This window comes from Leucopleurus acutus (genome assembly GCF_964270905.1).
Source record: "Leucopleurus acutus genome assembly, chromosome: 10".
Lineage (NCBI taxonomy): Eukaryota > Metazoa > Chordata > Mammalia > Artiodactyla > Delphinidae > Leucopleurus > Leucopleurus acutus.
In genome coordinates this window covers 32,959,617-32,979,767 of record NC_139153.1, presented here as the reverse complement: position 1 = coordinate 32,979,767, position 20,151 = coordinate 32,959,617, and the positions used below count along the sequence as shown (strand labels likewise).

Genomic DNA, 20,151 nt, shown 5'->3' with positions numbered 1-20,151 from the left:
GTGAGTGAAGATGAGAATAAACTTTGTCAAGACTTTTTTATATTGAATACAAATATATTCTAAACTACCAAAATATGATTGTTGTCATTTTAAATTAGGTCTCACAAATTGAACCATTCAGTGATATATAAAACAAAACGAAAGCTCAAAAAACGGAGACATCCATTCTCTCAATTCAAATCTGTTTTATAGAATACAGTAGGAGAAAACGTTTTATCTTTGTGTCTGTCCCCAACTAAACTGGAAAAACTTGTGAGGGAAAACAGCACGTGGAAGTTTTCATAGGCTTTCCCATCCAAAATGAGCCAAGCATGATTCTTAAAGTTGGGTTTTATGCATGATTGATTTTTATGTTTCTAAACTAACAAGTGACTTCAGGTATCTAAAGATGTGACAAAAAGAAGTATCAAAAGAAGTAGCTTTAAATTTCTATGAAATTTTACAATCTACAAAATGAAATCATTTTCCTTAGCTAAGCTATTCCAACACTATTTCCACTGTCAATCTAACCAAAAGTGAAAGATTCAAGTTAAATCATATAAATTTATATAGACATTAACTTTCAAATTATTCTCAAAAAAGTACTTAACATTTGTTTCATTCCAAAGCAATGTCCTAGTCACCTCAAGTAATACTCAACTAGACTGCCAGTGTGAAAAAAATTCTTGTGAATAAAAATACAGAAAAAGGTGCAAGATTTTAGGTCTAACAATACCTGTGTCCTAGTAGGTATTTTATATTTCAAATATCTCAGTTGGCTTTACTAGTTAGGCCAAAGTTATAATTTCTAGTTTTTCTTCCCAATTATCAATTTCTGTTAAGAATAAAATTATGCTGTAGCTATTTTTAAAGATTCAAGTCAATGTGCTGGTAATAGTAGTTTAGAAATATAACCAGTTTATGTTCTGAATGTACATTCCCTGGTGGTCTATTTTGTCCTTAATAATCCTCTAAAGGACATACCTGATCAACACATTCTGTCACTTCTTTTAAAGAAAACATATATACATCACAGTATTATGGGTCATCACTGAGGCAATAATAATAAATAAACCTGTAACTACCCATAGGGGATCAGAACATTTTATTTATTTATCATCCATTTCACAAAGGAAGTCAGAATCCAATATACTGTTCTCCGGATTCTGACAATTTTTGAGTCTAACAATTAGTGGCTCATTATTCCTTTTCAGATACTGTACTAAGAGCTTTATATGCATTATCTCATTTAATCATCGAAACCACCCTATGAAGTTCATTATGCCCACTTCACAAATGAAACTGAGCTAACAGTTAACTTGGCCCAAGGCTGATACGTGAATAGGGCAGGTGTGAATTCAAAATAAGGCTCCCTAGCTGCAAATCTTGTTTCCTGAACTATAAGTAAAACATGTATATGTAAGTGCTGAATATAAGTGATGAAACAAATCATTCCAAGAGCTGGAAAAACAGAATTGTTTCCTCATTTTAGACCAAGAAATTATATTAGCTATATGGAAATTAGCAATAAAAGAAAAAGAATTTGATGTCTAGAATGCTCTTTCTACCCTCTTATGTCTTCTTTTGAATCTCATTTCTTAGTATTTCTTTCTCATTTATTGCATTTAACAGGGCCAAAAGCCATAGCTAACACCCTTTTTTGGTTTATAAAGGTTAACAGCAGTCGTAATTATTCTTCCAGACATTAAGAAACATATAATTTTGCTTATTTACAGTGCTTCCATCAAATTCATGTCAGAAAGATAGTTACTGAGTTGATTTCTGATAATTCACAAGGCTCTTCTATTGACAAAACTGATGATAGATGTGTTTTCATCATTTTTTTTTCTCTTTTGTCCACACTACATGGCATGCAGGATCTTAGTTCCCCAACCAGGGATCAAACCTGTGCCCCTGCAGTGGAAGCACGAAGTCTTAACCATTAGACCATCAGGGGAGTCCCTTTTATAGATGTGTTTTTATGGGATTCAAGAAAAGACTTACAAAGGCACTTGGAGATTTATAATTCAAATGAGGAGACTGTCTATATCACAGAACCACAACTAGAATTGAGTATTTTATATTACTGGTAGCATACAAAACATACTAAGAATTAAATGTTAAACTTAAGCAGCTGGAATAGACATAAAATTAAGGTCACCAAATAGTAGCTTTGTTTCTTAGTCAAAGGAACATTTTTCCTCAACTACTTTTACCAACTCATTTAGTGTCAATGCCACTCTTTGTGTTTGTATTGTTTATGTGTATATGTAAAAACAAAAATCGTAAGTGTAAAAACAAGCTAAAATTAAAAAAAGATGGACCAGCGTTATAAAAATATACCAAGGGAAATTCCAAAATATACATTCCAATTTAAAGTAATTCATGGAAGAAAAGGAAATGGCAGAGTAGGCTGCGGATCTCATTGGTCTGCAATACTCTCTGAATCCATCTCTCTGATGTCTATGGATATTAATGACTAAAATACAATGAATATCCATTTGTTCCTCATGATAATTTAGACATTTTAAAAATCATTTTTCTTCAGTCTAATAAAAATACTACAGACATAATACTGTAGGAATGGGTGATTCATCTCTACTCATGATTGAACATAGTACAGAATCAGTAATAAACATTCTAGCAGAGATCTAGAGAGATAATATGAAACTTGACTTTTTTTGGACTGGGAATACGTCAAAGAAAGTTTTACCTCCATTACTTAGAATTTATATGCGCCTATCAAACGTTTTATGTGGATGACTGGATTCTGCCTGTACATTCCTGCTCAGATTTACTTCTATGTAGGGAAAACTGTGGTGCTTAGAACCAAGCCATTCATATACAACTACTAAAACATCATGTAAATTTCCTTAAGAAAGAGACTTCACCCCAAAGTCTTCAAAAAGACAACTCCAAATTTTGTGGGAAAAGATGGGGATTTGGGAGGAGAATTGGCCTTTAATTTTCCTGAACTAGACCAGTATGGATGCAGGTGCGTAAGAGCATTTAGTTTGTGATGCACCTGCATGAGACGCAGATGCACGAGAGCAATTAATCTTGTGCCCTACATAAAGCATTAACCAATAAACATTTTCCAGAAAGTGCATCATTACTACTTCATTTCCCAAGACCTTTGGAGGGAAAAATTATATCAAATACAATTACTGATTTTAATTTACTTTTGATGACTTACACTATCAGATTTTAGAGTAGAAGAAGGCAATAGTGAAACATCTACTGACGAAGTGCAATTCCACAATTCGGTTAAATGTAACAGTGACTCCTTACAGTACAGAAAGTAGCCCAGCCAATAAGTAAACAGAATAGCACACAGATCACAAAGAGTAAAATCTTACTCTTCTAGTCAACAGATGACTTAATCTGTGAGTACTTATTAAATGTGTTAATTTTCTAATGAACATAATTTTGGAATCTCAAAATTCCCCAGGGATGAAGACATCACTAAATTTAATAGTTGTTAAAAAAATTTTTTTTTAAGTGAACTAAAACTTTTTTACAATAAAAAAGAAATAAGAAGTACTCTACACCTAGGTTCAAATTCCAACTCCACCATTTACTAGCTGTGTAACCTTGGGCAAGTTATTTACCTCAGTAGTTCAGTCTCCTCATCTGTAAAATGGGAATAGTACCTACCACATAGGATTACTGAGATTTAGTTAGTACATATAAACTTCTGAGAACAATGCCTGTAACTTATTAAGCACTATAAAATGTTTGTCAATATCATTACTTAATTAGAATGGCAGTATTTTGGATGTTATGCTACTGTGAAGACCAATAAAAGAACTGAGTCAAGTTATACTCACAAAGATTTACCTTTAAGCTACCAAAAACATGAGTCCTAATCTTAAATTTCACTGGTAAAGCAGTCACAAGCAAAGGTCTGCCATATTAAAATACGAATGCAACAGAACCTTTGATACTGAAAAGTTCAAGCAGAGGTATCTACTGAAAATGATCTAATATTCATGATAAAAGACTCAGATGACCACACCACTAATACCTAGCCAAATCCTATACATAAAGTGATACCTTTCAAGTCTTCCAAGAGGACATTATCTTGGGATCAAGTGTGAAACTAGCAGTACCTGCCGAACTGTTTCTGATAAAGCATTTTTTTAATGAAAAGTTATATTTTTCTATTAAATTCTATCACCAAGTATTAACTCCTTTCAGGTTGGACAGGATGAAGTCCATGATGGTAAAAAGCTGCTTATTTAAGTTTTAAAAGTGCTATTTAGATCGCTATTGCACTATTTGAACAGCTGCTGCTAAGTGTGCAAATATTTAGACAAGTTAAAAATTACTCACTTTCACGAAACATGAAAAAAGTCCACTGTGTTATATTTTCCTTACCAAAACCTCCCTAAAAGGAGAAAGGTAACAAATTTCCCCCAAAGACGCATCAGACTCAGGGGAGAAAACAAAGACAACTAGGTTTTATATTTCCTAATTCCTCAATTATTATCTACTTTTAATGTGTTCAAATGAGGTCTATTTTACAGCAACCTCTGGATTTATCTAATTAAAAAAAAAACACGCATGCAAACAGTGCCTTTCAACATTTCCTAGTGCCCTCCCACATTTCAACCCAAATGGGTTTTATGCCAATTTCCTGGTCCTATCAAAAATTAAAAGGAGGTACATGCTTTGTTTTGCTTAAAACCCTAAAAAAACGGACTTCAAAATTGTATCAAGCTAAAAAATTTTTTAAAAAGAAAAAAATTCAACCTCCTACTTCGATCCTATAACCAGAGCCCATCTGAATCTACTTCCAACCTATTCTCTACCAATTGATAACTCAGGATGAAATCTAATTTTCCTCATATAGACTCTACATCTTAACTAAACCAAAAGGATTGATAACCTTGACCTATACAAGAATTCTCTTGAACCCTAAAATGTATTACATTAACTCACTTAAAAGATACTTCTAGAAACATTCTGCATGCTAGTGGACAAAAGATAACTTCATCTTTCTCAACATGGTTTCTCACACCAAGGATTTCCCTGGCTTTATCATCCAAATAGAAATTAACAATTTGACTTTATTTGTATCTTACTGACAGAAGGCTAACAATTTCAGATGTGCAAATGTAGCTGGTTATGCACATGGAAAGAGGAAGCACATGCTTCATTCAAGAGTCTCTTTACCAAGATTCAAGTTACAAATAAAAAACGTTTTCCGCAAATAAGAAAATTCCTATTACTTTCCAAAGTAAATCTGAAAAAACGGAACCACGCACTAAAACAAAAAGAGGCTTTAAATTGACTAAATCCAGACAGAGTATCCCAAATCGCTGGAGAGTCAAAAATTGTTTTCTAAGAATTGAAAACGATAACTTCCTCCATTAGAAAGGTGTCACAATACGGCATTAAGTTTTAAAAAGGTAACGTACTTCATTTAACTGTTCCCATACTGGTTCCAAAAACCAGACTGGACTTTTAAATATTTTTCTGAAGTTCTCTCATCTGCAAGATCAAGTTGGTGACTCTTGGGCATAAGCTGACCTCTATTTTTTTCCACAGGGAAATTACTGCACCAAGAACCTACCTTCCCAAGCTTCTCAAATACAAGAAAAAAACATACTAACGTTGGATTTAGAGACAGCCCTATCTAGCGCTTCAAAAACAAGAAAAAAAAATCTACATGGAAATGAAGTGTGATGGCAAACAGCAGTGTGCATGAATCACATCTAACGGAGATGTCTAAACAAGGGAAGACGCTGACATCGAGCAAATTTCAAGTAGACGCATAGAGCTGAAGAATTTCCACAGGGAGAGGCACTTGTGGTCCTCTCAACGCAATGGCCTTGGAGAAAGCCCCAGAATCCACGGCCACGGGTTATTTCCACAGTGAGACTTCTCAGAAGCATCCTTAGGAGGACACATCAGCTTCTCTGCCTTCAGGGGCTGGGAGGGAGGGGCGCCGAGCACCATCTTTCCTCTCTGGGAGCTGCAGCCTTACGGACAAGCTTCAAACCTGAGCTACTTCCAACTTCCACGGGGAGAGGGGGAGCAGGGAGCGTGGTTCCACCGCTTTCCTCTCGCACCAAGCGCAGCAGCTGGGCGGCCGTGGCAGTGCGGGGAGAGGCGGCTGGCGCTGCATGCGTGTTTACGTGTCTCGGATGGGTGTGGGAAGGAGACAGAGAGGTTCTAATGAAAAGATGGAGGGGAGAGAGAAAGAGGGGTTGGGAAAAAGGGGAAGCACCACCTTTCTTTTCTCTGCTCTTCCTGGGGATCTGAAAACTCCTCCTAACGGGTCTTTCGGGCTCTTCGGGGCCTTTGGGCAGAGCGGCCGCGCCCGCCTCACAGGAGTCCTGAGGCTGCTCGTGGCAGAGGCTCGGGGCGGCCTCGGCAGCCGCGGTCTCCTCAGGCCCGGCGCCGCCGCCGGGCTCCGCGACGCTGAGGCCGCCGCCATTTTGTGGGGAGGACTCAAGCTCCGGAAGCGCCTGCTTCAGCTCGTCGTCGCCGCCGCCGCCGCCACTTTCCCAGTTCGCGTCCGTCGGCGGAGAGGCCTCCGCCTCCGCAGCAGTAGCCATCGCGCCGGCGTGAGGAGCGCCGGGAAGCTTCTGCCTACAAGGTCGACGGAGGTGGGGGGAAGGGGTGGCGGGCCAGCTTCGCCGCCAAGCTGCTCTCAGCCCACCCACCCCCTTCCCCCCCGTGGCCGCTGGCCGCTATCCCGGCCCAGCAGCCTCTCGGGGGCCCCAAAGCGGGCGCTACAACCGTGCGGCCCGACCCCAAGAGTCGCTCCTCGCTCGGGCAGTTCTTCTACCGGCCCCCACCACTCAACGTGCTGGCGTCGGGGCCGGGATGGGGCGGGGCCATCTCGGAGCGCTCCACCAATGGGGGCGCGGCGCCCGCCTCCGCGGGTGCGGACAGACAGCGCCGGGGGGTGGAGCCTCGGGGCGCCGGAGCCCGCCAAAAGGGGCGACCGCAACGGCTGGAGAGTACCTCGACGCCGCGGCCGGCTGCGGGGTGGATGGGTCTCAGGACGAGCTGCGAGTTCCCGGAGCACGCTCGGCCAGTGTTGCAGGCGAGGGAGACGCGCTGCGCCAGGTCCCGAGAACGCAGGCGTCGCCACTTTACGGGCAAGATTACCCGGCTTCTCCGCGCACGATTCACATCGGCCAGGAGAGTACAGAGGCAGTGGTTGTGGGACGATCTCGGCTTTGTGAAATATTTACGTGCATATAAAGCCCTGGAGTGGCGATAAGAGAGTGGACTGCAGCGATAAGAGCATGAAAGCCTCGGGGGCCCACTTCACCGACCTGCAGTTCCCACCGGATCTTGCACCTTTACAACACATTACTCCCACCCGCCCCCCTCTTTTATCTAGAGGGGTTAGAACCAGTGGCACGCCTCCAGCAAACAGTCGATACCTTGGTCCTTTGATTTGACTTCATAGCCTAATGTTAACAGGATTTGGTTCTGGGGAGCTTGAGGAGAGAGGGGCTGCTGGCTTTTAGATTTCCCTTTGGTGTTGCAGTTTTCCTCAAGTGCGTGTATATTAAAGAAAAATAGAAACGTCTGCAGCCACGTTAAAAAATATACAGCAAGCGATCGCTTTCCCTTAAAACAACTTGACAGTCAAGTAGAAGGCCTTTAAAACAGCTTACACCGATTAGGTTGAAACTACTATTTATTTGTGTTATGGTGAATAGAGAAAATGTAATATTTCTTAGGTCCTTTCTGTACGCTAGGCACTGGACAAAGCGATTTACGTATACTATGTACATTTAATCCTCACAACAACAGATGTTAGGGAGATACTATTATGCACAATTTAAAATAAGTGTTGCATAGGGAGGGTGAGAGGGAGGGAGACATAAGAGGGAAGAGATATGGGAACATATGTATATGTATAACTGATTCACTTTGTTATAAAGCAGAAACTAACACACCATTGTAAAGCAATTATACTCCAATAAAGATGTAAAAATAAATAAAGCAGGGATAATAGAAAAAATAAAATAAGTGTTGCAATTAGGAGTATAGGATTAATAGAAACACACCACTGTAAAACAAGGATTTACTGTATAGCACATGGAATTGTGTTCAATATCTTGTAATAACCTATTATAGAAAAGAATCTGTAAACTATAGTTAAATAAAAAATAAGTATTGCAAGATATAGAACAAATTAACAAAATGAGAATTTGAAGCCAGGTCTGTTTAACTCCAGATAAAGTACTTGCCCTTAAAAAAAAAAAAAAAAAAAGTACTTGCCCTTGACTGCTTCTCTTAAGACCTAATCTTCACAGCAACTCTGTACCTTTATGCATTTTATGTATGGAGAAATGAGGATTGACATTTTGCTCCATCTCTAAGCAGTAGGATAAGGATTGGGACCCAGACCTCAATTTTCAAACTCCAGGAGTTGACTGACCAAACCTATAATTATAATAAAACCCTAGGCTTTGCCACGTGGCTGCTACTTAAAGAGCATTCCCAAGGGCAATAGCAAAATTGGATTCCAATGTCCTGTGATAAATATCATACCTGTTTAACAGCTAATAGGAAAAGCTAATCATGACTTGCCCAACCTATTTGAATCAGCTCAGTAAGTCATAGGAAAGTATAAAACAAGTATTCCTTTTAGTAAATAGTTAATATAAAAACAAATTTTAAAATACTGATGAAAACACTAGGGCCATATTGAGGCAAAATGCTACATTAAGTTAAAAATTACCCTCGAAATTTGGAGGAAGAAGCTTTACTTGATAGTAGAGGCTATCAGAAACTCAGGTGTTGGGGTCTCCAAAGGGTAACTCTGTTGTTGGTTCATTAAAGGCATTTCTAAAAACTCATTTTTATCAGATTAAAGATAAGTAGGAACAACTGCATACTGGTGCCACTACTCAGCTAAGGCTTTCCTCATTTGGTCAGCAAAAGCCAGCTTAAACTCGGAAGGTAGAAGTCCTAGGATATGTATAAGGCAAACACACCAGTTGGTGGTAAAGAGTACCTAAAACTAAGCCCAGAGAGAACCATTTGTCTTCCACAGAAATAGAATCTTAAATTCAGTGAGGATAAAATTTTTCTTCATTCCAAGTCATTTATTTTTTTTAATTTTAAATGAATTCAGTATTATTCCTTATAAGGTGTAAGAGGATTGGGAAGCTCTAATATATAATTTTAACTATATATTCAATTATTGTAGATTAAAAAATTTAGGTTCAGCTGGATAACATTACTACTATTCAATATTAGAAATATTTTTCAGTTGTTTATTGGGTGCTGTGTGCTGAGGATATAATTCTGAAGCAAAGGGACATGGGTACCTCTTTCACGTTTACAGTTCATCAGAAAATATGTCTAAAACTAGAATCTATGGTGACGGCTAAGCGGAGACCTAAAAGTTAAGAATCAGCTACAGGAAAGGGATAGAGGGGGCATAAACTTGCTATCTCAGGAACACTAACACACACAGTGAGATACAGAGGGTATCCACATATGTGTTTATATACATGTATGCATATAGATATCCAGTATATGGGGATGGGGGTTCAAGGGGAGGAGCTACCACTGATACACAAGGTTCTGAAGCAAGAGCTACTAAAGGTTAAAGATATAAAAGCTACCTTGGGGACTTCCCTGGTGGTCCAGTGGTATAAAGAATCCGCCCTGCAATGCAGGGGACTTGGGTTCAATCCCTGGTCAGGGAACTAAGATCCCACATGCCGGGGGGCAACTAAGCCTGCACGCCATACCTACTGCGCTTGCGCACCTCAAGTAGAGCCTACGTACCACAAACTACAGAGCCTACACACCCTGGAGCCTGCTCGCCATAACTAGAGAAGAGAAAACCTACAGACCACAACTAGAGAGAAGCCCATGCACCACAACAAAGAGCCCGTGCACCACAACGAAAGATCCTGCGTGCCGCAACTAAGACCCAACGCAGCCAAAAATAATAATAATTTTTAAAATTAAAAAATAAAATAAAACCTACATTGTCCCCTACCCTAAGTAATGGACAAAACAACAACATAAGGAAAACTAGAGAACAATGAGATAGTGTATAATTAAATATGCAGGGACCACAATTGCCTTTTTAAATTGGAAACACAAAAATAATCCAGTTCAACTCTTCATTTTAAAAACAGGAAAAGACAGTGGACCAAGATCACATAGCAGGCTAGTAAGAAGACTTAACATTCATTGAGCACTTTCTGTGTGCCAGGCACTGGTATTAGGAGTGTTACATATGTTGAATCATTAATCCCCACAAAAAGTATTAATGCTATCCAAATTTTACAGATAAGGAAACTGAGACAGAGGGTTTATTTAACTTTCTTATGGTCATTTCAGTTCTAAGTGGCAGAACCAAGATTCTAACCCAGGCAGTCTGCTTTCAAAGCCCATGCTCTTAATAACCACCCTAGGCTAACCTCTCGTTAGTAGCAAAACAAAGTCCAGAACTCAGTGCATTTTCCACTATGCCATTTCACCTCCCTTCCTCAAACAGTACTATAAAAGACAGGATATAAATAGTATAACTCAGCAATAACTGCCAGTATTACTGAAGCATAAACCTTTGAGCTAGCAATTTTACTTCTAGAAATTTGTAGTAGAGATATGCTCATTCACATGTGAAAGGTTTATTCAAGGATATCCATTGTTATTTGTAATGGGATATCAAGTGTTGTTTGTAATAGTAAATAATTGGAAACTAAATGTCTATCAATAGGGTATACCCATAAAATAGATACTGATACATGCCAAAACATGGATGCATCTTGAAAACATGCTAAGTGAAAAAAGCCAGACACAAAAATCCACATACTGTGTGATTCCATTCACATGAAAGTTTAGAATAGTCAAATCCATAGAAACAGAGAGAAGATTGATGGTTACCAGGACCTGGAGAGAGGGGGGGAATGAGGATAGACTGACTGCTAATGAGTATAGGATCTCTTTTGGGGGTGATGAGAATGTTCTGGAATTAGGTATGAAGATAGTTGCACAATTTTGTGAATGTACTAAAAACCACTGAGTTATAAACTTTGCGGAGCACAGGCTTCGGATGCGCAGGCTCAGCGGCCATGGCTCACGGGCCCAGCTGCTCCGCAGCATGTGGGATCTTCCCGGACCGGGGCACGAACCCATGTCCCCTGCATCGGCAGGCGGACTCTCAACCACTGCGCCACCAGGGAAGCCCGAGTTATACACTTTAAAGTATATAAGGATTGATTTCATGATATATGAATTATGTCTGAATTTTTTTTTAAATAGAGGACCTAGGTATTACCAGAGGACAGAGATTCCAAGCAGCAGGGAGTCTCTCCCATTGCTGGCTTTGAAGAAGCAGCCTGCCATAAATTCTACAGGTGCCAACACCTTGAGAGATCTTGGAAGCAAATTCTTTCCTAGTGAGTCTCCAGGTAAGAATGCAGTCCAGCTGACATCATGATTTCAGCTGTGTGAGACCCAGGCAGAGAAACCAGCTAAGCCATGTCCATACTCTGACCTACAGAAACTGTGAGATGATACAAGGATATTGTTTGAAGCTACTAAGTTTGTGGTAATTCATTATGCAGCAATAGAAAACTAATACAGAGGCTACAAAACACCTGGCTTTTCTAAGTGCTTTGCACATGTTAAATTTATTTAATTTGCACAATAAACTCTGTGAGAGGGCTTCCCTGGTGGTGCAGTGGTTAAGAATCTGCCTGCCAATGCAGGGGACACGGGTTCGAGCCCTGGTCTGGGAAGATCCCACATGTCTCAGAGCAACTAAGCCTGTGCGCCACAACTACTGAGCCTGCATGCCACAACTACTGAAGCCTGGGTGCCTAGAGCCTGTGCTCCGCAACAAGAGAAGCCACCACAATGAGAAGCCCGCGCATCACAAGAAGAGTAGCCCCCGCTCGCCACAGCAAGAGAAAAGCCCATGTGCAGCAACAAAGACCCAACACAGCCAAAAATAATAATAATAAAATAAATAAATCTTTAAAAAAAATAACTCTGTGAGGTAGGTACTCATATTTTCCCCATTTTTCTGATGAAGAAGCTCATTAAGTGCTAAAACAAAACAGCCAAGGTACAGAACAAGATGGATAGAGTGTTTAGCATTTGTACCCCAAAAAGGGCAAACACAGTTATGTATATACACCTATTTGCAGAAAACTTTTGTGGAAGGCTACATAAATGACTAGCTACAGTGGTTGCCTGTGGAAAGGGAACCAGGGCTGGAGGGCAGAGGTGGGAGAGACTTCTCAGTCCATATCTTTTTATACTTTAAAGCATATGAATGCATCACTTACTAAAAAAACAAAAACAAAAACATTTTAAAAAGAAAGGAGCGGGGAGGGATAAATTAGGAGTTTGGGATTAAATAGTCACACTACTACATATAAAATCGACAACAAACAAGGACCTACTATATAGCATAGGGAACTATACTCAATATTTTGTAATAACCTATCATGGAAAAGAATCTAAAAAAAGAATATATATATACATATATATCTGAATCACTTTGCTGTACACCTGAAAGTAATACAACATTGTAAATCAACTATATTTCAATAAAATTTTTTAATTAAAAAATAAAATAAAGAGAAAGGAAAAAATATATAGAAAAGCATACTGAGAAGCTGTCATTGTGATTACTCAGTAGTTCACACAAGAGTGAAACAGTAGTATCTTAATAATCATCCAGAAATCCAATACAGAGATTTTAGAAGGATCCCTATGTTTCAACAGAGAGGAATTATAGACTCCCACATGCTGGTCAAATCAATTAGGTATGTATATAGTTAGAGTTACAGGATTCGCACATAGAAACAAAAGCATAACAGTACCTTCGAAGTGAACAAAGTCACTAAAAAGATTCAACAGTAACAACAGCCTTGAACATTTGCAAAGCAATTTCATGTGTTTTTTTTTTTTCAGGTAAACCACGTTATTTGATGCTCACAGGTACCTACTTCAACCACATAGCTAGGAGGCTTTTTTTTTTTTTTTAACCTTTCCACTGATCAGCAGCAGGGAAAGATAATAAAGGCCAATCAACAAAACCACCACTAATCCAATGCATAGAACCTTAAGGAGATTAACCAGTTCAACCCGTTCATTTTGTGAATAAGGACAGTACTATAAGACTACAACTCCACGGCCTATTCAGATGCATTAAAAATATATGAAACTGCCATTCCTTCCATTATGCTTGAGCTAAAACAATAATTCTACTTCCATGAGTCATCTTCTTTCCCCCAAAGAACTTGTTCTATTACTCACTGAGCAGATATTTCTTGGGCGTGTCTCAAGGAAGTATAAGACCCTGACAACAAACTGGGTTGAAGTTCATCATGGTTGATGTCTGGAAGGAAAGACTTCCATGCAAGGAAGAGAAGGCACACAAGTAATCTTCAGTTGAAAATAATAATAAGGTTAGGGATGAACCAGCATGTGAGTAGCCCTTCAACTACACAGCTGACTCAGGTAACCACAAATCTCAACTAAACCCAGGAGTCAAGAGCTGTTACTAAGGTTTAAGTTTTGGTTTCATTTCTTTCTTTAATTTTTTAAAAATTGAAGTGTAAAAGACCTATGACACTATGTTAGTTCCAGGTGCACAGCAGAGTGATTCACTATTTCTATATGTTTCAAAATGATCACCACTTTAGTCATTTCTGAGTCAAACGCTTCTAAGATTTCTGTTACATGTAATACCATGAATGAGTCTCACAGGGATGATGTTAAGTGAAATAAGTCAGGCACAAGAGTACATACTGTATGATTCCATTTATATGAAGTTCAAGGGCAGACAAAAGTGGTAATAAAAGTCAGAATAGTGGTTCCCTTATGTGTCTGTCAGGGGGAGGAAGGGGGTATGAGAGGGTCCCCTTTGAGTCAAAGGGGACATGAAACAACTTTATGAAATGATGAAAATGTTCTATATCTTGATCTAGGTGATAGTTATATGTATATACAAAGATGGTATATACATACATAAATATTTATTGAACTCTACACTTGAAAGTTGTGCGTTTTACTGTATGATGTTACTCTTCAATTAAACAACAACAAAAACTCTTCTGCATGTTCTCATTATTCAAGGGCTAAAGATAAGAATTCTTCACATAGCTTATAGAGTCCTGCTGATCCTGACCCTTTTCTACTTTCCATCTCCACCTCTCTTCCCTAAGCTCCTCCTTGGCATTTCCTGTGTCTAGCACACTTGCCGAGCTCCCCTGGCCACATGATCAACCTTGACACATATTGTTTCCCCAGCATGGTGTGCTTGCTCTTCTTCCCTGGACAACCCCTTCCCCGTTAGCTCCTGCACTTCCTCTGGCTTAAGTTTCACTTCCTTGTGTAAGCTTCCTCCATCATCCCCCTCCCATTCGAGGTTGGCTTTCCCTGTGTGGTGCTTTCATAGAACCTTCTTCTTTCCACTCAGACTATTTACCTCTCACTTCTCTCAATTTGTCATTACTCCCTCATTTGTGGGATTATTTAATTATATCTATCTCTCCCACTAGAACCTATGCTCCACTCCATGGGCTGAGGGGCAATGTCTGGGTTTGCTTACCACAATAACCCTGGGCCTGGCACAGTGCCTGGAACACAGTAGGTGTTTACTAAATATGTTTTGACTGCTGAGGACAGAGTGGCTATCTGATAGTTTCTGGCAAGAAAATCGCTATCTCACATAACATGATTTGCGTTTACCCCGTTAAGTGTTTACTGGTATATCTCGCTTTAAGCAAACTTTATTATATGGAAATCACACCCCAAAATGTAAGTTAGGCTGTGTCTGCCAAATGCCTTTTAAATGATTTATGCAAATTCAAAATGCCTTTCACTGCGTTTGAGAAGACGGATGAACATCATTTGCCAAATCCAACGCTTATTGAAATAAAAAGGATTTAACAATTGGGAGCGATTCTTGTGTTATGTCAGCTGGCTAACCAGTACAGACCCGGTTATAAGATCATTTATACCACCGCCATTTCCACCTGAAGAAAAACTCAGGTTTATGCTAACTTCACACGGTGGTTGGTGAAGTTTTCTAAGTAAGAAGAGTGGTGCCAAGGACGTGAGTTACACAAAGAAACAAAATGCTCAAGAGGAAGTGATGTACTGCAAAAGTGCAAACAGCGGTGAAATGTGTGAAAAAAATTTTCAAATTAAGTGTTTTTGGGACTTCCCTGGTGGTCCATTGGTTAAATCTCTGTGCTTCCACTGCAGGGGTTGTGGGTTCGATCCCTGTTCAGGGAACTAAGATCCCGCATGCCGTACAGTGCAGCCAAAAAAAAAAAAAAAAACCCACAAAAACAAAACAAAAAAAATGCGTTTTTGATTTTATGCTTTTATAATAAAAGAGGGAAAAAGAAAGTTGTAGGAATTCATGTAGGAATTCAGAAGGTAATACATCTCACTACTCAATTTGGAAGACTGTGAATAAGTTGGAGGAAAAGGAATAATAATACAGATAATTTACCATTCATTCTCTCAACAAATATTTCTTGGGACCCTATCTGCTACCAGGCCCCAGTTTGGGCTTCTGGTGATACAGCTGAAAACAAACAGATCCATCCTGACCCTGCTGTGATCTTCACAGCAGTTGCCAGAGAAACATTGCCACTTTTGGCAGAGGAAGAAATGGTGGCTTAACTGTCTTACTCAAAGAAATACCACCAATAAGTGATTAATCAGGACTCAGATTTGCATCTTCTAACTCCAATTTCAGGCAACTATACGAAATTCTCCTTGCTTGCAGGCCTCTGGGATCTCTAGTTTGTAAATCAAGGCTCTCAAGAGAAATAAATACAAAGTTACAGCACTATACATTTCAAACACTCCCCTGTGTGTCATTTCTTCTCCCTTGTTTTGCCCCTCTATTCTTCTGAGTGAATAGGAAACTTCCTACCAACTCCCTTACAAACACAGGTTTTTTAATTTTTACTATTTCCTTTGGCACCTACCAATCTGTAGATGATTTCTGGACAGACAGAATTAAATCGGTCATCCAGTCTCCCTGGCTGAACAACAGCTGAACTGAGAGCCTGCCTCCCTTTGACTTCACATGATTCAGGTTATGGCTTTATTATCCGGTGCTTCAGAATACAAGAAAGGTACTCAGACTTACTTTAACTTTGGACATTTTCTCCCCAATTCATAAAAGCCCAGCAATAAAAACTAAAATTCCCTAAAAAAAAAAATCCCAGCAATAAAGGATATAGTTGATGTGACCTTTTGCTACTGTGATTCTGTGATTTATAAGAAATGTATACATTTGGCATTCGGATGACCAAAATATATTTCTCAGATATATTTGGCTTCATCCACAGTTCCTGGTTCACAGCTCCCTAAAACCTTGGCATTTTTTGGTTGATAAGAGCAATGGGAGCATCTTTTCTTATAATACACTGTTTGGTCTCTTGTCCTCAGTTCTTGAAAATGCTGCAGACAGAATGGGTATCTTGATATTGGTAACAATTCCTTTCCATCACAATTGGGTTTATGTTAATAAACGTGGCTTTGGATCCTACCCCAGGGTATGGACTGGTTGCCAGCCCATGTGAATGGTTGGTTTTCCTGATTCCAGTCCTACACCCTGATTTCAAGGCAGGAAGAGGAGCTTGAGGTTGAATCAATCTCCGTTGGCCAATGATGTAGTCAATCATGGCTATGTCATGAAGCCTCCATAAAAGCCTCCAAAGACAGCTTTTCGACCCTTTGTTGGAGAGCTTCTACATGGGGGACCCAGATTGCTTCTGCATGCTACCTTGCCAGCTCCCAATTTCCAGGAGGACAGAAACTTCTTTGTTCAAGATGTCGCCCTACATATCTCTTCATCTGGCTGTAGATTTTTATCTTTTAATAGACTTTTATAATAAATTAGTAATCTTGTGAGTAAACAGGTTTTCCCAAGTTCTGTGAGCTGTTCTGGCAATTAAACCCAAAGAGAGAGTCATGGGAACTTACGATTCGTAGGCAGTTGGTCAGAAGCACAGGTAACAACCCGGGCTTGCTACTGGCATCAGAAGTGGAGGGTGATCTTGTGGGACTGAGCCTTTTACGTGTGGAATCTGATTCTATCTCTGAATAGAGAGTGTCAGAATCGAGTTGAATTCTTGAACACCCAGCTGGTGTCCGAGAATTGCTTGTTGGTATGAGGAAGCCTGCATGCACACATGCACATGTTGGGATTGGGTGCAGGAATCCTTAACAACTACATAGTAAATACTGATTTTAAAAGAACATTAAGGGCTTCCCTGGTGGCTCAGTGGTTAAGAATCCGCCTGCCAATGCAGGAGACACAGGTTTGAGACCTGGTCCTGGAAGATCCCACATGCCACGGAGCAACTAAGCCTGTGTGCCACAACTACTAAGCCTGCGCTCTAGAGCCCGCGAGCCACAACTACTGAGCCTGCATGCTGCAACTACTGAAGCCCACGTGCCTAGAGCCCATGCTCCACAACAAGAGAAGCCACCGCGATGAGAAGCCCGTGCACCACAACGATGATGAGTAGCTCCCACTCACGGCAACTAGAGAAAGCCCTCGCACAGCAATGAAGACCCAACGCAGTCAAAAATAAATTAATTAATTAATTTAAAAAAAGAAAAAATTCATTAAAAAATAAGAACATTATTAGCAAGTGTGCATTGACTGATGAATGGATGAAAAAAATGTATTGTCCATACAATGGAATATTATTCAGTCACAAAAAGGAATAAAGTGCTGATACCTGCTATAAAATGGATGAACCTTGAAAACTATGCTAAGTGAAAGAAGCCAGTCACAAAACGCCACCTACAGTATAATTTTATTTATATGAAATGTCTGGAATAAGAAAATCTATTGAGACAAAGTGTATTAGTGGTTGCTTAGAACTGGAGGAATGGGTAGATTTACAGGTGAAAGCTAAAGAGTTTTTTTAGAGTGATGAAAATGTTCTAAAATGAATTGTGGTAATGGTTGCATAACTCTGATAATACTAAAGATCACTGAATTGTACACTTCAATAATTACGTGGTATGTGAATTATAACAATAAAACTTCTTTAAAAAAGGAAATTGACCTAGTGTTCCACTAGTAACTTGGGTATGTGATGCACAAAGTTATTTGACCTACAACCACTGCTTAAATATGTGTTGAACATGTAGAGAGAACTGAATAAACAATTTTTTATGTTTTCTTCTTCAAATAAAAAGAAAAAACACTGGATTCTACCTATACTGCAGCAGCATAATTTAAATATTATAGCTGAGATGTATCCTAGTCAACTAAGGCAGCAACTGACACCAACACCCTATATATGTCTATATCCAGCCTTTACAGTATGTGAATATATAAGTAACAAGAGTGCTTGCTGTGTGTTTTCTTGATTTTTATATTTTAAAGATTTTTTAATTTAGTTAATATTAACCCCTTTTTAAAAAAGAATATTAAACAGAAGGCCTAGTGAATTATGAACTATCAATATAAAATATTCCAAATTCTTTAAAAAAAATCCACTTCAACTATTTAAAATACAACACTATTGTTTGCTTCTAAACACCTTACTTCAAATGTCCTTCCCCATACTTCCAAACACACCAAAAAACATGTTTTTCCCAACTATTTCTCTATTAAAAAAAAGAAATCCCTGGTTAGAAGAAATTTGCAAAAATAGGTCTTTACAAAAAATGCGACCTAGAGTTTTAGTACCCTCCAGTGGTTCTGAAAGGATGGGCAATAATTATTATAAGTTTTCTTCTAAGAACTCTTTGGGGAACCAGCCAAGTTTAAATGGGGTAATTGGTATGTCTATGGTTTCAATTTACATAAATTATAGAAACATAACACCAGATATTTATCTAATTGAAGAAAATGTGGTGTTCAGTTACCCAAACAGAGGAATTCTACTTGTGGTTTGTGCCATTTGGTGATTAGTCTATTCTCTTGAGAATCTAAATGTGCCTCTCTGGGGACAGAGTACAGTAATGTTAAAAAATTCAAATAAAAAAAACCCAATCAAAAAATGGGCAGAAGATCTAAACAGACATTCTCCAAAGAAGACATACAGATGGTCAAAAAGCACAGGAAAAGATGCTCAACATCACTAATTATCAGAGAAATGCAAATCAAAACTACAATGAGGTATCACCTCACACCACTCAGAATGGCCATCATCAAAAAGTCTATAAACAATAAATGCTGGAGAGGGTGTGGAGAAAAGGGAACCCTCCTACACTGTTGGTGGGAATGTCAATTAGTACGACCAGTATGGAGAACAGTATGGGAATTCCTTAAAAAACTAAAAATAGAGCTACTGTATGATCATATGGTACCATAGAATACCATAGCAATCCCACTCCTGGGCATATATCCAGTGAAAACCATAATTTGAAAAGATACATGCACCCCAATGTTCATTGCAGCACTATTTACAATAGCCAAGACATGAAAGCAACCTAAATGTCAATTGACAGAGGAATGAATAAAGAAGATGTAGTACATATATTCAATGGAATATTACTCAGCCATAAAAAAGAATGAAGTAATGCCATTTGCAGCAACATGGATGGACCTAGAGATTATCATACTAAGTTAAGTAAGTCAGACAGAGAAAGACAAATATAATATGATATCATTCATATGTGGAATCTAATTTTTAAAAATGAAACAAATGAACTTACTTTATAAAACAGAAACAGACTTACAGATATCAAAAACAAACTTATGGTTACCAAAGGTGAAACTGGGCGGGGTGGGGGGGGAGGGACAAATTAGGAGCTTGGAATGAACATACACATACTACTATATATAAGATAGGTAACCAACAAGGACCTATTATATAGCACAGGGAACTCTACTCAATATTCTGTGATAACCTATATGAGAAAAGAATCTAAAAAAGAATGAATATTATGTGGATGTAAAACTGAATCACTTTGCTGTATACCTGAAAGTAAGACAGCATTGTAAATTGATTATACTCTAATAAAATTTTAAAAATGAAATAAAATAAAAATAGCAAAAAACGTCAGTTTCATTTTGCTTTGCAAAAACTCAAAAATATATAAAAACTATTCTTATATATTTCTTTAATAAAATAGTATTAAAATAATTCCTTTAGTAGATGTTTATCCACATTCATAACAGAGATGTTGATTAGTTACACTCACCATTACGTGCTGCTTCTTTCT

General features: G+C 38.7%; 2 protein-coding genes across 6 annotated transcripts in view; both read right to left on the bottom strand.

Annotated features, from left to right (window-relative positions):
- The window catches only part of TASOR (transcription activation suppressor), a 49,154-nt gene extending 42,373 nt beyond the window's left edge, over positions 1-6,781 (bottom strand). For 4 of the 5 annotated variants that reach the window (XM_082848195.1, XM_082848191.1, XM_082848193.1 and 1 more), the window contains exon 1: positions 6,218-6,781. In XM_082848195.1, the coding sequence (XP_082704321.1) occupies positions 6,218-6,545 (328 nt within the window). In that variant the 5' untranslated portion in view covers positions 6,546-6,781. The remainder of the gene's footprint in view (positions 1-6,217) is intronic. The other variant, XM_082848194.1, reaches the window with a different exon arrangement.
- The window catches only part of ARF4 (ARF GTPase 4), a 1,077,785-nt gene that overhangs the window by 283,373 nt on the left and 774,261 nt on the right, over positions 1-20,151 (bottom strand). The gene's annotated exons all lie outside the window — the stretch shown is intronic.